Here is a 17,655-nt window from a genome sequence, read left to right on the forward strand (position 1 = left end):
AAAAAAAAAAAGAGACAAATCATAAACATCACTCTTTGGTAAATTTTTTCCCAATTTCAAGTCAATTACTCCTTCCTTTGTGTTCCCTGAGCCTTTCACTATATTATATACATTATAATTATACAATATAGTACATTATAATATTATAGTATATAATATTGTTTATAATAACTATAATATAACTACACTACAGTACTTATCACTTAAGTGTAATGTCATGTTATATATATCACTTACCAACTCACATGTTTCTTTCCAACTAGACGGACCACAAGAAAGGAGAACTTATCTCAGTGCATATCACAATGCCTGGCATTAGGCAGTGATCAATAAAAGTTAGCTAAATTAGTTACACTGACAAGGGTCTACTTAACATTCATTTGCCATAAAGGCAGAAGCTAAAATTCAAAGATGGAAAAATAGTACTTATCACTTCAAATACTTTTGCGTTATTTAGACTTGATAAACAGTTTTTTCTAAAGCAAGAGCGCACAAATTCTGGAACCTCATCAGTTACCGTGAACATTCCTAAATTTCACAAAAAGATATTTACCTGTAGTTATGACTACCACAAAGGCACTGATAAATACAAGCAGAAAGTGAGGCTGCTAAAGTATGCATTACATATACCTGAAAAACAAACAAACAAACAAAATTAAGTATAACTTTAAAAAAATCAAACTTGTTTCAAGACCTACTATACTCAGCAACATAAAAAAGATGGAAAAACTATTTTGTCCCTAGAAACTATGTCCTTTTTTCCTTAACACTCATTTATACCTATAGAGATCACACTACAGACAAATTAAAAACACTAAGGCCATTGGCAGAAATCATAAAACACACACCTGCTACCTAATTTCTATTTCAAGAACAAATGGGAACAGATGTTCACTATTCAGTAGTGCATAAGCCATGTATTAAAAGAAAAACCTCCAAACTTCAACCTTCTTCCTCAGCCAAAATATGTAAAAGCTCAGTCTGAGAAATGACTGTTTACCTATGGACAGGTCATTGAAGCATATGCTACCACATATTCTAGCTACTGGAGAAAACAAGCAATCTAAAGAAAATGCAATTATTTACAGAAAGAAGGCTTGAAAGACAGCAACTGAAGGGCAAACATTTGTACCAAGAAAGAGAAGTCTCTAAACATGGCATGACAAGCAATGAGAGAGGAAGGTCTGAGAAGCACAACCCAGGTCAGAAAGTAAACTAGCTTAGACTATTTAAAAGACTAGGTTATTGACCTAATCATGAAGTATGACACTCTTCTATGTAGATAAAAATAGAATTGCTATTTCCCCTTCAATTATCAATTAAGATGTGTGGTATGAATTAAAATCAAGAATATCATAAAAATGAAGACAGCAAGTCCAAATATGGGAAATTACAAAAATGATCAGAATATTTTCCAGCTTCTCCAATAAAAAGTGGAGTCTATACCTCCACTTACTGAATCTAGACTGGCCTTGGGACTTGCTTTGACCAAGAGGGCAAAATGATATGTGACTTCTGAACCTAGTCCTCGAAAGGGCTTGCAAATTCTCTTGCTTTTTAAACCCCTGCAACCTCTATGTGAAATAACCTAGGCATGATGGTTAATTTTAAATATCAACTTAACTGGACCAAGGGGTGTCCAGACATTTGGCCAAACATTCTGGGTGTATCTGTAAGGCTGACGTGGGATGCAAATGACACTGATAGAAGTGGAAGACTAAGGAAGACTGCCCTCCCTAATGTGCGTAGGCCTCATCCAATCAGTTGAAGGCCGAAATAAAACAATAAAGCTATAAAAAGGAACTTCTGCGTGGCTGCACTGAGCTGGAATAGTGGTGTTTTCCTGCCTTTGGGCTAGAACAGACACACTGGCTTTTTTGGGGTCTCAAGCCTGCTGGCTTTCAGACTAGAACTTACACTCGACTGGCTCTCCTGGTTCTCAGGCCTCTAGACCCAGACTGGAACTACACAATAGGTCCTGGGTCTTTAGCTTGACGACCGCCGATTTGGGACTTCTCTGCCTCTGTAATTATGTGAGCCAACTGCTTATAAAACAGAGCTCTATACACACACATACACACATCCTATTGGTTCTGTTTTTCTAGAGAACTTAGGCTTGCTTGATAGTCGACTATCAGCCCTGGAAATAGTCTGCCAACCACCAAAAATGTAAATACGGCCATCTTAATCCAGAATCCAGCCAGCCTACTAGCTGGTCAAAGACAAATGAAAATATCCAGAGGTCAGTCCAGCTGGCCCAAATAAGAACTGAGAAGCCAACCCACTGAATCATGAGCAAAATAAATGACAGCCATTTGAAGATACTAATGTTTCGGCGTAGTTCTCAAGCAGCAAAAGCTGCTTATTACTAAAATTGTGCACAACCTGAAGGAAATTAAATTCCTTACTGTATAACACACTATGTGGGCATTTATACTACAGAAGAGTACAGGAAAAGTGACAAAATTAAATGACAAAGGTTAAGGTTATCCAAGAGGGTGAAACTGTAGGAGCAGCCACCATTAGGCAAGGAGAATATCGAACTGGTGTGATATCACAGCCTGTGAGGTGGGCGAGAACCAGATGACAGACTATTCAAGGAAAAAAAAAAAAGAGAAATAGTCAAAGTTGGTCATACTTTAAAGGATTTCAGTATGTTTGGAGAGTAAAAAGAGGAAAGATGAAATGTGATATTAATGACAAAGTATAGTGGTGATGGATGGCAAGATGATGTGGATGATTATCTAACTATATGATTAGTTATGCATCAGAATCACCTGAGAAACTTCCTAAAAATAGATATTCTTAGGACTCACTCTCACACACTGATTCAGTAAGTCTGGAGTCAACTTAAGAATCCAAACGTCTAACAAGCATGTCAGGTGATTCTGCCGTAGCTGATTAATAAAACACTGCCTGGCCTAGAGAAACAACAGGGGCAAATTACTTCACATTATCCTTAAAATATCTAATATTTTAATATTAACAAAAAACTTTATTTGTATATTAATAACTTTACACCAAAATTATTTCTAAAAGGCAATCAGCTTTTCGCCGAAGTGTAATACTAAGAGAATCACTCATGTATCTGTATACACACCTACTACTCTTATCTTAATAAAGCGGCTAAATAAGACTAAATAACTAGCACTGTGATTAAAAACTCAAACACCCTACTGGGATAAGAACAACGTGAGGTGAGCCAGGCCTACAACCACAAGTTTTCTTTGATCAAAAAACATGTAAGTGGTAATGTAACAATTCCTGTGCGTAGTCTGATATTTAAAACTACTTCTAAAAAGTGCTGCTTTACGTTTTTCTTTCGGTTTTCTCATAACACGCAGCTAAGTTTTAAAGAATGAACCCAGCGTCCTTACTCTGCTGCTCTGGATGTCAGGATGGGGTGGTGAATCCAAGTTTATGACGGCGTGCAGAATATCATGCGTGAGGTTACTGAGATGCAGCAACGGGTTGGCAACGACTGTCTTGGCACTGGCTGTGCAGGCAAAGAGGAGGGGCACCGAGGTCTGCTCTGACAGCGGGCTGGGAAAGAGCGGTTCTGAGGTTTCCTTAAAAACAAAGGGAAAAAAGGTCAACCAACCATTTATAGTGTTAATGCCTTACTTCACTAATTCAGGGGCCTCTTGGAAAACCTTTAAAACAACCCAAAATTAAAAGCATGACAGAAACTTGTACAGAGTTAGATGGGACCTGCGGAGGTCAACATTCCACCAAATATACTAAAGAATGAGGGGACGATACCCTCTTATCCTAACGAGAAGCTCATCAGCTCCCCCAGCACTCAGATAAGAATTCAGAGTATGAACGAACAATGAATCATGGAACACTTTATCTAGAACTAATGATGTAATGTATGGGAATTAACATAAGAATAAAAAAAAAAAAAAAGAATTCAGAGTATGAATTCACCCGATCACAGGGCCCGATGCTGAAGGATCCTGAAACCGTTACACACACACAACTCTACAAATTCATAATACAAAGCACCATAAAAAAAGAGCATTCCTTAAAGCAACCATAATGAAGAAAACCAAAAATCTGAATATTTAAAGACAAAAAGAACAATACCAAAACCCGTTTCTCCTACGTGTACTATTTCAACTGGCCGTCGTCTAAGTTACATACCTGCTGAGATTCTTGTAAAAGCAAAATCAATTCCATTCTCACAGAGGCAAGACCGCCACCATGGGACCCATGAAGTATGCAGTAACTCAGAAACATCCTCAGGAGTGACTGATATTTCAAAAGCCACTGTCTTTTTTCCTGAAAATTTTCTCTCAGTTGTTTCACTTTCGTTTGCTGAAGCAAATCTTCAGCATCTCCATTTAATCCAAATTCATCTCCATTTTCACCAAGTGCAGGCTGTAAGTCTTCACCATCTGAACAATAGTCACAAGTCCTCTGAAGAGCTATCACCTCTTTTTCAAGCCAGTGGTAGAGCTGGTAACGCAACTTTCCACCATCTATTTCATAGCCAGTAGATAACGTACGAAGTTCTACTGTAAGAATCTTTAAACATGCTCTAAATTTTAATTGAACTGCAATTATATCTTCTGATGGACTTAAAATGTCGTTTTCATCTAGTGTGCTGAGAGATTCTGTGTAATTAGAACTTGTTTCATCTATTTTCTTCCCCATTTTTCTCTGTAAAGGTTTTAGTTCTTTCATTGAAATAGGGAGATCCTCATCTTCTTCATCGTTATCACTGTCCCATTTTAATTCTAAAGAGTCATCCTGAAATACAACACCTGGTTGGCTCCAGTCAAAAGAAAGAGTGGAATTTGACTGCTTCTCTGAGGAACCTTCTGAAGAAGATCCAAAACCATTCATTAGTGACTGTGACCAATCAATAGCAGAAGACTTATCTTCCCTTGCATCCAATTTTAATGGAGAAGGAGAACAGTCTTTACTAGTATCCAAAAAGCTAGATGTTCTGCAAAAAGGTTTTGTTTTCTTGATAACTTTTGGCATCTTCGATAATACTTCCAAAGCTAACATAGGGCAGCCAGCTTTCAAATGAGCACTGGCAGTGGTAAAAAATAATCTTCTTTCACTTAAATTAATTGTTCCTGCCAGTCCGCTTTTTCCTGTTAAACTCATGTGTGTGGACAATACATCAGATGATCCAAAATGACGTCTTAGCAAAAGTGGATGTGTTCTTAGATAATTGTAGAAATTAAAAACTGCAGGATTACAGGCTGACATCATGACTTGATCTGAAAAAAAATTCACTCTATCAGCTAAGAAAAGTTCAAGAGTTGTACTGCAGTCCTTTTCCCTACCATGGCACTTTTATCTACCTGGTCTTTCAACAACATTTTACTAAGAGAACATACACTAAGAGAACATTGCATTCTAGCAATGAATAGACAAGAACATATTTGTAATGAAAGTGTTTTAACACAAAAGAAAAACAAAGGTTATACTGATTTCATACCTCTTCAAGTAACAATATAAGATTACTTAAAACACCCACTTTCACACTCTTAGTTCTTATTCTCCTACTTCCCTCAACATTCCTTCCCAGTCTGCTTTGCTAAATCTTCCTCATCTCTCACTTTAGAATGCTAAGAGTGTCCTAGAGCTCAAGGCTTGACTTCTATCTACCCTCCATGAGTGAACTCAAACAGTCCCATGGCTTCACATACCATCGAGACACCGATAACTTGCATTATCTATTTCAGGCCCAACTTTACCCTGTAAATCTAAACTGCTATATCCACATGCCTACATTACATTTCCATTTCCATGCACACATTCTTGCCTCAAAGCCTTTTTATTTAGTGAGCCTTTACAGTAAACCACTCTTCACCCAATTAGCTACACTGACCTCATGACACTCAGGTCTCTGCTCAGAGGTCACCTTACCAGAGAAGTCTTCTCTATCTAAAACAACACTCCCCCACACTTGCTCTTGGTCTTGCCCATATCATTTACCTCAACCTAAAAACTTAGAGGAGTTATCAAAATTGACTCTATTCCCTTCACATTCCATATCCAATCCTATCTAGTCCACCTGAATCCAACCATTTTTCTCTGCCTCCACTCCTATCATCCTGGTCCAAACCACTACTACCTTTTAAAATTTTCTCCTAGAATACAGATTTAATTGGCTCTAAAAGTATGTGATTGTGTATTAATTCCAAATCAAAATATATTTATTTTTTTTTTTAAAGATTTTATTTATTTGACAGAGAGAGACACAACGAGAGAGGGAACACAAGCAGGGGGAGTGGGAGAGGGAGAAGCAGGCTCCCCGCAGAGCAGGGAGCCCGATGCGGGACTCGATCCCAGGACTGTGGGATCATGACCTGAGCTGAAGGCAGTCGCTTAACCAACTGAGCCACCCAGGCGCCCTCAAAATACATTTTTTACATGAATATGTGTAGGCACAAAAATGTGACAAGAAAAGGCCTTTTCTTTCCCCCCTTCATCACAGAGAAGCCGGTTTAGAAATCTTGAGCTCAGATGGCCAGGGCACTTGACCAACTGAACATGGCTTTCTCACAAGTCTTTCACAGTGAGACACATGATACACTTCCTGATTAAATGATGCTACGTAAAAAGCCATGAACTAAAATCTTTGCCAGTTAGTACTGCCAATAATAGGACACCTATGATACCAGCTATCAGAACCAATTCAATTCTACCTATGGAAAAATATCTGAAAAGCACATATCATTTTTATATAATTTATACAAAGATTTCCATTTTATACTAACCTCCAGAAAAGCTATAGCAAATGGGATTTCTAAAACAAAAGGCAGAAGTAGATCTCAAAAAAATAAATTATAAAAAATTCTCTACTACACTCTTATAAAAAATTAATCATATCACTTAAGTCAACTTTCTTTATACTGAATATTTTTATTACAAAAATTATAAAACTGATTAGCAAATACACAAACTTCCACCTAAGAAAATCACCCTTACATCACTATTTTCTCCAGAATTTATACTCAAACATTGATAATATTTATGTTCAATACATTGATTTTATAAAAACAGAAAATCCAAAGTTCTTGATTTTCAAAGGATTTTTCTGAAAAAAGGAATCCCCCCCACCTAAAAATAAACACATACATAACTCTTATGTTCCCACCTAAACCTTAAAGTCTTAGTCCATGTTTTCAACTTGCTTTGTATTACCTTTAGCACCCAACAGTGTGTTCTGTACCCAGCAAATGCTAATATAACTCTTTATTATTAATATCTTAGAAATGCAGCTTACCATCATCCTCTCTGACAGGTTGCTTTATTAATGTTTCCAGAGCACCACTATAATCTTCCAAAATCCAGTATGCCATACTCCGAAGAAAAGGATCATAATGCATATTTATGTTCAGTGAATTGAATTCATTGACAGGAGAATCAATCCCCAAAACTTTTTTACATAAAATAGATTTGTATGTTGCAGATGTATCAAATTCAGACTCATAGAGTCTTGCTATTACAAGAGCCAATTGAATGTCATTCAGTTTCTCAAGACATACCTTCAAAAAAAGAACTACTGGTCATAAATAAGCAGGGGCATCTTTCATTTTAAGATAAACTCAACTGACTCACTAATAACTACAATGAATAAAAGGCACTGATATCTGAACTAAGTGAACAAAGATAATAACAAATAAAACATATACTGCTTGCTTTAGCAAATCTATCTGCTACTAAATACCTACTTGCAACAAGAATTAGCCTATAAATATTAAGTAACCCTCAAGAAATTCAACTCAAATGACATTTTATTTCCTTTTTTTCCTTTTTTTTTTTTTTTTTGAGAGAGAGAGATAGCAGGGAGAGGGGTAGGTGAAGAGGGAGAGAAAATCCTAACCAGGCTTCACAGCTTGGAGCCCGACTTGGCTTTCAATCTCAAGACCCTGAGATCATGGCCTGAACTGAAATCAGGAGTGGGACGCTTTTTTTTTTTTTTTTTTGAGAGAGAGAGAGAGAGAGATAGAGCATGAGCAGGGAGGAGGGGCAGAGGGAGAGGGAAAAGCAGATTCCCCACTAAGCAGGGAGCCTGACGTGATGGGGGACTCAAACCCAGGACCTTGGGATCATGAAATGAGCTGAAGGGAGACGCTTAACCGACTGAGCTACCCAAGCTCAATGTCAGTCGTGACATTGTTTCCTGAACTTTTACTCTTCCCCATCCATCTCAGCAGACTATATAGGGTTTCCTTCCTCATTAAAAAGCTGTTTCGAATTACTTGTATGAAACTCCAAGCAAAAGGGCAATTTGAGGGGTGTCTGGGTGGCTCAGTCAGTTAAGCGGCTGCCTTCAGCTCAGGTCATGATCCCAGGATCCTGGGATTGAGCCCTGTGTTGGGCTCCCTGCTCAGCAGGGAGTCTGATTCTTCTCCTTCTCCCTCTGCCCCTCCCCTCTGCTCCTGCTCTCTCTCGTGCGTGCGCTCTCTCAAATAAATACATATTTTTAAAAAGAGCAATTTGAGATAGACAGGTTATACCTCAAATGTTTTAATTTTTTTAAGGTTTACTGAAAAATAATCGGTTAAAAATATGCTACGGTTCATCAACTAAGACAGAGCCAAATATAGATTCACATATGTTTAAACTGATAGAACAAACGTTTTTTTAACCTATTCATAAATATTCTTAAAAGTCAGATCAGCTATCTCTACCAACCAATATAATGTGGTTAATTTTCACTCTGTATAAGTACCATTCAAGCTAAATGGCAAAATTTTAAAAGTCACTGTTTAATATTACTAAGTATTTAGCCTTACATAATTTCCACTATACTTAAACTGAAATTAAAAAATAAAAAATTGAACCTACAGAAAGAGCTTAAAAAGATGACAATGCTTTTTTAAAAAAGTTTCATCATTACCTCAATTGCATCTCTGAGGCAACCAGCTAAAAGAAAAAATGCTGCAGAATGTTCAAATCTTTGTTTGCCTAACAAAGAAAAAGCATTCTTTAAAGCTGCTCTACGCCATCTCTCATCCTCAAAATTGTGTCCAAAAAACTGTGTCATCTTGGGGTCTCTTTGGGATCTATACAGAAAAAAAAAAATGTATGAAAATTTTGGAACACAATGTTTCCACAATCAGAACCAATTTTAACCAAAGTTAGCCATTTAAATGTTAAGACTCCAAAGAAACACTTGCCAGTGCATCAAGTACTATACATCTGCTTCTTTTCTGAGCAAAAGAACACTTACAGTAAACATCTACTTCTTCATATAAATCTCAGAGACTACTGAAAAAATTTCTTTCAAACTATAAAGAAAACTGCTTTAGCAGTACTTCAAGAAATTATGTCTAAATCCATGCAAAATATGTAACTTATATTAACTTGTGTGGTACTTTACCATTTAAACTTCATGAATCACCTTCACCCCCAATGCCCACCTGATAATGACTGCTAATCAAAACCTAAGGAATTTGTCCTCATTCAAAACAATCCTAAAAGATCTAGTCTCTTAGAAGACTGACTGGTACCCACGATTTTCCCCCAAAGGTTGCTATTCATATGGAATCACCTGGAACTGAATGCAAAATAAATGGCGAACTATTTTTGGTGATCATGTTTATCAAGTCTTGCTGAGAACTAGTGAAAGAGAAAAATTCCAAGCGACCCTAGCTCAAGAATGAGGTCAGGTCAGGGACCACTGGAGGAGGGTAGTTTGGAGGGATGGCCCGGCCCATGAGCTCGTAATAAGGCAGAGGTTGGATGCCTGTTCAAGACCACCGATTCATCTCCCCCACTCCAGATGCAAGTTTTTAGTTTAGTTCTTTGTTCTATAGAAGTATCATGGGAAGTTCTTAAAATAAACAAAAAAAAATGTTCTTCTGGACTGATAAACCTGAAAACAAACTAAAGTGACCTCATCAAGATTCTTTTGCTCTGGAAAATACCTGGGCTTCTTTCCTATGAATCTCTCCTTAAATGCAAAAATAAGAATCTACAAGAATCACACTTAACAAGAACCACAAATCTTTACTTTTACTTCATACATTTACTCCTCATGAGGAGTTTCCCATTTTGAAGCATAGTTTTCTCACCTACCTATATAATCCCCAAATCACAGCTTTCTTTCTCATTGCAAGGTAAAAAATGGCAGCATCTAAAGGATCATTCTTTCTATAAAAGGCTGCTTTGGCTACCTACAATTAGAAAATATTGGTCAAAATTTCACAGAAACAATTTTTAAATGAACAAAATAATTTCACACTGAAGACTAGCACACTTTATTTAAATGTTCAATAAATTTAGAAAATATGTACACTAATGCACAGATGTACATACACACACACAAACACATATTATACACAGATATACGTACATTTTTTATAATTTCAAAAGTAATTCATGGTGGCCTCCAAAGACATAGAGAGGTGGGAACATAGGACAACGCTTTTCATTACAAGCTCTTCATTATTATTTTATTTTTCCAAAGATATGCACATATTATTTTGTAAAAATCAGACACACGCTACTAAATAAATGTGTCAACTAGCAATTTAAGAATTAGAATATAAACATTAAAAACCTGTATTAGTGTGGTATTTTGAAATATAATGGCTATTTAAAAGCATTTTACTGCTTCAATTAAAAAAAGAGAAACAGGAAATATGGAATGTCCTTTAAAGAAACTCAATATACTAATTCATTTTTTTAAAGATTTTATTTATTTATTTGATGGGGGGGATGGAGAGAATTAGAGCACAAGCAGGGGGAGAGGCAGAGGGAGAGGGAGAAGCAGGCTCCCTGCTGAACAGGGAGCCCGACTTGACGCGGGACTCAAATCCAGGACCCTGGGATCATGACCTGAGCTGAAGGCAGACGCTTAACCCACTGAGCCACCCAGGCGCCCCTAATTCATATTTATACCAAAATAAAACACAACTTACCTTCTCTATGCACTTGCGTAAGGTGCGTGTATTCCGGACCCACCACCCCACACCCATGGCTCTCAGTTCAGACCAAGTGGGATCATCTCTCTGCATGGCTGGCAACATGTTCAGCAGCTCTTCTTCTGCTACTGAGTGAAATGCCCAGGCAAAATGACTAGTAGACAGGCCTGAAGAAGTGTCAAAAATAATGTTTATAAGAAATATAAATGTTTATATAATAATTATCAGAAATGTGTGTTCCATATTTGCCATAAAAATGTCTAAACTTTCATGAGACTCACAGAGTTACAACTAAGTAGTTAAGGTTGGAGGGAATATGGGTTTTTTTTCCTTGCTTCTCCTAACAACTTTATCACTTCATTGTTTTCTACAATAAGCATATATTTTCTATAATTAAAACATATTTTTTAAAAGATTAAAAAACGCTGTATGGCAAATGCTACTGTGATTATTTTTGTTCTCTAGCTATTACCCACGATCTTTCCTTAGAAAATGAGAAACATGTAAAGCTTTATTCTATGCTGAAATGATTGTTCTTCATTGCTGACTCTCACAGTCCTTTGGTCAATGTTTGTTTTTGTGGATTTAACTCCATGGGATTAAAAAAGCATCAAGTAGACGGGAGAGCGTGCTGAACAGAACTTAAGACTGCAGACTCCAGAGTCAGAATGTATACAATAAGCCCAGCTCCAACCCTAACTATAGAACTGTGGGCAAGTTACTTAGTCTCTTGATTCTTCAATTTTCCTCATTTATAAAACGTGAACAATCATGGCACTACCTTATTACCTTGTTGTGAGGATTAAAATACTATAGTTAAAGCATTTAGAAGAGTACCGTACCTGGTAACTAGTATGTTAGATACTTTTCTATTTAAACAGCATCATTTACATCACCTATTCTCTCAACCTACTGGCCAGTACATGTGGTATTTCTTGTTGAGCTTCTATTTTGTCTCTTCAGAGTATGTTCTGTATAGTATTTCTGGGTGAAGTACATGCTTAATTATAAGATGTGGCTTTGACATATATGGACTCACATTTAAACCTAGTATCAAATGCCAAGGAATATGAAGTGTTCACTATACCCAAGTCTTTGGAAAGAAACAGAAATTTAAAAAAAAGAAAAACACATATGCAGTGAATGGACTGCTATTCTAAACATTTTTATATTCCTATTATCTCTCAACCAAGTTCAATAATGTTTCATAAATAAACACTTTGACTTAGAATTTTAAGCTTTACTTTTCCAAAGCTATATACAAAATGAAGGTAAGGAGGAAACAGAAAGACAGAAAGGAAAAGAGAGAGCAACAGACAGACACCAATGAGCAGAGGCTAACCTGTGGAGTCCCAATAACACTATTTAAACCTACAGACCCAATAATGCTGGAATGCAGCTCTACCTCCGAACTTCCTGGGCACTAACCCTAACCCAAGAAATACCCTGTTTTAAGTTACCTTAAATTTCAGTACAGTTATTTGTTACTTTGAGTCCTGACTAACTACATAAGAGTATCTGAAAGGTTACTAAACTAATACCTGAAATACACGTTAATGAGTAGTTTGGGGAAGTGAATTTTTACTTTCAATGTCTCTACTCTGTAAGACCATTAGAAATTAAATATATTTCTGTAACAAAAATGTTACTCAAATTTTGGGTAAAAACTGAACTTCAATAAATGTCAAACAGGAGAAAGAAGATAACCTAAAGAAGTTAAAGAGAATAAAACAGTATTAATTGGCCTTTAACGTATGATGCATTTAAAAATGTAACACAGAATATCCAACTGCCCAATATCCATTTCTTCATTAACTCTTTCCATCTACCAAAAAAATTCCAGTATTTTAAGCAAAGAAAATTAAGTGGAAATAAGTATTTTTACAAGTAAGTTAAGGAAACTTAGAATGTGTCAAATTTGTCATTGTTATCAAATCTGGGCAAAAACAAACAAATGTGCTCCAGCCTCTCTACTTTTACTCCCATTCTTTTTAGTAGATTACTGCTAAAATTACCTTGGTGAAGGAGCTGAGCTCGATAAGCTGGAAGGGAAGTTGTAAGGAAAGTATGAAGTCGAACAGCCAAAAGAAATTTTAAGCCACATTCATCAAGAGTTTCTCCACCTAAAAAAAAACAAAACAAAAAGTATTTACTTATTTGTATTTATAAGAAAACCAGTTCATTAGCAAAATCCAAGTAAATGTTATTAAGATCTGATCTTATTTAAATCAAAATGTGACTAAATTTTAAAATAGTTTAACCTTCACTGTGGAGTATAAAGTATCTTCCGTGTTGATTCAAGTCCTAGACCCATCCCAATAATCTGCTGCTAATATGGGAAAGAATAGTTGTGTATGTTCCTTTCAAGCGTAGTTCAAGGGGTGCATCCTACTGATCTATGCACAAAGCTGGACTTATTAATTTCAGATCTTATTGAGATATGATGGAAATTCTACATTCAATTTTTTATTTTTATATATAACTCAGGAGATTAAGAGGAAAAAAATGCTCTCTGGGTGAGGAAAAGACCTAATTTTAATATCCTTATATTTTTGCTATTCTAGGTAGGAGTATATACATCAGTGCTAATTAAAAAAAAAAAAACCTCAATATTTTAAAAACCAAGTAAATAGTGATTACAACATGAGTAAAAGTAAAGCAGAAAGCACCTTTTATTTTCAGGTATCTAAAGTGATTAGTTAATAAAAATGTTAACTTTTGCCAAACTCCAAAGGATTCAGTTGGATCTTTACTATTATTGAGCAATTAGGTAAAAATGACTGGCATAATGAATCTCTGCATACTTTCTCAAAGTACTATGATTTATGGGATAAATAGCATATATTAAAGTTAAACTTTATATATACTGGGAAAGGAACAATAATGATTAAAAAAAACCTTCCTGGGCATAATTTTTATAAAAATTACTTAAGATTATTTTCTGTGTAAGTAAGTAAACTTATTATCAGTTTCTCCTCCAATCCTGTCCCCAGTTTAGTTTTACCTTGGCTTCTGTCTCTGCTCTCCCCGATATCAGTGCTGGTAGTTGCAATTGTATCTGCTAAGGCCATCAGAGACATCTGCTCCATCCGGCTGAGTCCTGGTAAACTGGAATGAAGTAAGTGGCCAGAAAGAACCTGAGCATGCTCAGGACCAAAGTAAGTTGGACTGTACTGCGAAAGGTCAATGACCCTGGGCTTGGTATTTTCCTCATCTGTCTCTACCACTTGATGATCAGTCATTAAAGTTGGGATCTGAAAAAGCTCATCATAACTTTCTTTTGACAACTGGTTTGAGTTATTTAAGGTACTCTGATTACTAGACTTCTCTAAAGATGAGTAGCAGCTATCATCATCTGCCGCAAGTAAGGCGTATAAGGGAAGTGGAGGGACAGAATCTATTTCTGTGTAATCCGTATTTTCACTTTTGTTGAAAGCCTGGGGGTCTCTGGTAGTGCTTCCGCTAGCACTGATAGTGAGAGACCGAAGGCGGCGCTCGTGATTGGATTCAGCTTCATTCAGCGCCACAACCTCCCCAGCGATGCACTTGACAAGGTGAGACAAGATGGCCTTTGCTCTCCGAACTTTGCCAAGGTCCATGAGTTCCAAAAGCTGCAAGGGATGGTACTGAGGTAGAGTTGGGGAAAGAACATGAGCTGCTTCAAAAAGACCTGAATCTTCTGTATCCACAGAAGGATCGAAGGCAGTTTTCTTTCCACAGATTTTCTGTGCAAGACTGGTCATGGATCGAGTCAGAGTTTTCTTTGGAGGATGTAATCCAGAACTTGATGAGTTGCTCTGTTTTATTAAACTTATTATAGATGGAGTGCTCCCATTGTACGAATCTGTTGTAACAGGTTCCTGTTTAGAAGATGGCTGCCACTGGGAATATACATGCATTTCACAATCCATTCCCACCACCAGGATGCCATCCCGGACCCAGGATAAAGAAACAGGAAAAGGTGGAGAGCCTTCCACAGAAGAAACCAAGTCCATACTTCTTAAGAGGACAAATTTAGAAAGAGGCACAGCTTTAGTGCTTTCCCAGAGAGGAAAGCCTAGGCTTTCCTTACCAGCCTGTTCTTGTACCTTGCCAGCCAGGGGTCCATACATAAAAAGTTTTGATCCAATTCCTACAGTGAGGATATGAGAACCATCTTCTCTAGACATCCAATCTAAGTGAACTAAATGCTTTGTGTTTGATGTGATACTCTCTTTACTGGATAAATACACCTCTTGTTTATTATAAGCCACTAAATTGCTATCGATACTAATACCAGAATCTAACACTGTATTCAATTCATCTAAATGAATCGTCTGTTCAAGGACCCAACATGAACCTCCTGTAGACTCACATTCAAAAATACTGACGTGCATCAGGAAGTCCTGAGAAGACCTACTATTAGATGCAGGCTGCTTGTACGCTACTGCGAACCGATTTGTATGTGCACAGCTAACTTCTATAGGCCTCCCAGGGACGGTTATACTACTATTGCTATGAAGTCCATCTTCGATAAGTAATGGCCATTCTTCCCAAATGTATACAAGATCCATTTTTCCGTTCTTTGATGTGTCAGATTCTCCATCTGTTACTCTGCATCTCCAGAATCTTACTTTCTCATCTGAACATGAAGTTGCCAATAAATAAGGAGCACTGCACATAGGATATATGGAAGAAGAACTCAGATGGCCTAAAATAAAAATAATCTATTAACAAAATGTCAAAGTTGGTTAAATATTTCTGTTTTCATGCACCAAAGGTTTTGGTCTTTGGATCAACTACTGTTGTTAACAAGACAGCCTACATTTAGTTTAAGAGTCAACAAGATCAGTAAAAAGCTTTTAATGACATCAAAAAGGTATACAAAAAGGGAAATATTACCAAAATCTAGAGCTGAAAGAGAACTCTGAGGTAACTTCAATTCCTACATTTTATAGGTAAGGACCCTTGACCAAATGTGTGTAGTATCTTACACTAAATCAAACAGCTAGAATAAGACAGAATTAGAAAACCTGAATTCTAGTCCTGGTTCTCAGACCAGCATTCTTTTCACCCAATTCTTATAAATTGCATTTTAAAGATACCAATACATTTTAAAAACTGTGTCAACATTTATTGGCTCCTCCTCTTCAGTGTTTTTACTATTTTGTGTGCAGCCCACGCTTACCTATGTACTAAATGGGCCCTCCATAACTGAGGGGTATTTGATTCTACTGATACTGCTAAGATTCCTAAGTGAGACAAAACATTTGCTGTCCTTAATGTAACTATATACTCTTAACTTCCTAAACCATCAGCAAGCTTTCTTCTCCTTTAAGATAGTAGTGACTATTTGAGGCCTTGCTAGCCACAGAGTCTCTGCTGCAACTCTTCCACCCTGCCACTGCAGAGCAAAAGCAGGTATACCCAAGAGTCATCCACAGGTGTGGCAAGGTTCAATCAAATGTATTTACAAAACAGGTAGATGGCCCATAGTCTGCCAACCCCTGTTCCAAATTATTAAATATAAACTACTAATTATAATATATAAATGTTATATAGGGACATAATATATAAATGTTATCTAGGACATTTACCATATTTTAAAAGCATTTCAACATAATTTTAATGAAGTTTTTTTTAAAAGTCCTCAAGGAGTATAGCAGTGTTGCAGAAGGACACAGTGAGCATTGTCCACTGGTATCTCTGAGCTGAAAAGAGACTAGCAGGTTTACCTGCTGCAGAGTCGTGATTAAAAACAAAGTTCTTAAGACTACCATTTACTGTATGCTGTTTTTGCCAAACAAAACGTATTTCTTCTCTTTCCCTAGAACTCCTCTTCTTCTGCCAAACTCAACTTGGGCCAAAGTTAAGTAAGAGGACTGTTTCTAGAAATATTTCTCTTATATTTGCCATATGTTTTAACTGGAGTTCAGCAGTGAAGATCATACTATTCTGGCTAAGGGAACAGCTCTGAAAATTGTGTCAATGCAAACATCATTCTTTTTCAAACTTTAACTTTCCTTGCACTGATGCCTCTATTAGTAAAATATACAAAGAGGCAGAATTAAAAGTTACCAGAACACTGTTAATACCCCAGCTCCGGCCCCTTTCTTTTCCCCCGGTTTCAGGTCTTTTCTGATTTGTTTAGAGTATATTTTCTGGGGACGTTGTTACCCTGTTAGCATTTTATTCTCTCATTTATCTATTCTCTGGACAAAATGACAAGATGGAAAAAATCACCTCAACAAAAAGAACAAGAGGCAGTACCGACTGCCAGGGATCTACTCAATAAGGACATTAGTACGATGTCGGATCTGGAGTTCAGAATGATGATTTTAAAGATACTAGCTGGGCTTGAAAAAAACATGGAAGTTATTAGAGAAACACTTTCTGGAGAAATAAAAGAACTAAAATCTAACCAAGTCGAAATCAAAAAGGCTCTTAATGAGGTACAATAAAAAACAGGGGCACTAACTGCTAGGATAAATGAGGCAGAAGAGAGAATCAGTGAGATAGAAGACCAAATGAAGGAAAATAAAGAAGCTGAGAAAAAGAGAGATAAACAACTACTGGATCACGAGGGCAGAATTCGAGAGATAAGCGATACCATAAGACGAAACAACATTAGAATAATTGGGATCCCAGAAGAAGAAGAAAGAGAGAGAGGGGCAGAAGGTATATTGGAGCAAATTATTGCAGAGAACTTCCCTAATTTGGGGAAGGAAACAGGCATCAAAATCCAGGAGGCACAGAGAACCCCTGTCAAAATCAA

The 17,655-nt window shown here is 36.8% G+C and overlaps 1 protein-coding gene across 6 annotated transcripts in view; it reads right to left on the reverse strand.

Moving 5' to 3' along the window:
- The window catches only part of DMXL1 (Dmx like 1), a 130,297-nt gene that overhangs the window by 60,805 nt on the left and 51,837 nt on the right, over positions 1-17,655 (reverse strand). For all 6 annotated transcript variants that reach the window (XR_014147278.1, XM_081827204.1, XM_081827203.1 and 3 more), the window contains exons 18-26: positions 13,906-15,591; positions 12,917-13,024; positions 10,899-11,068; positions 10,054-10,151; positions 8,873-9,038; positions 7,253-7,514; positions 4,147-5,237; positions 3,378-3,569; positions 554-630 (exon numbers count right to left, since the gene is read on the reverse strand). Coding sequence is in view for 5 of the 6 variants with exons in the window: in XM_081827204.1 (XP_081683330.1) it covers positions 554-630; positions 3,378-3,569; positions 4,147-5,237; positions 7,253-7,514; positions 8,873-9,038; positions 10,054-10,151; positions 10,899-11,068; positions 12,917-13,024; positions 13,906-15,591 (3,850 nt within the window). In the remaining variant the exon portion in view is untranslated. The remainder of the gene's footprint in view (positions 1-553; positions 631-3,377; positions 3,570-4,146; positions 5,238-7,252; positions 7,515-8,872; positions 9,039-10,053; positions 10,152-10,898; positions 11,069-12,916; positions 13,025-13,905; positions 15,592-17,655) is intronic.

This window comes from Leptonychotes weddellii, chromosome 7, assembly GCF_054177405.1.
Source record: "Leptonychotes weddellii isolate Sample4059 chromosome 7, ASM5417740v2, whole genome shotgun sequence".
Lineage (NCBI taxonomy): Eukaryota > Metazoa > Chordata > Mammalia > Carnivora > Phocidae > Leptonychotes > Leptonychotes weddellii.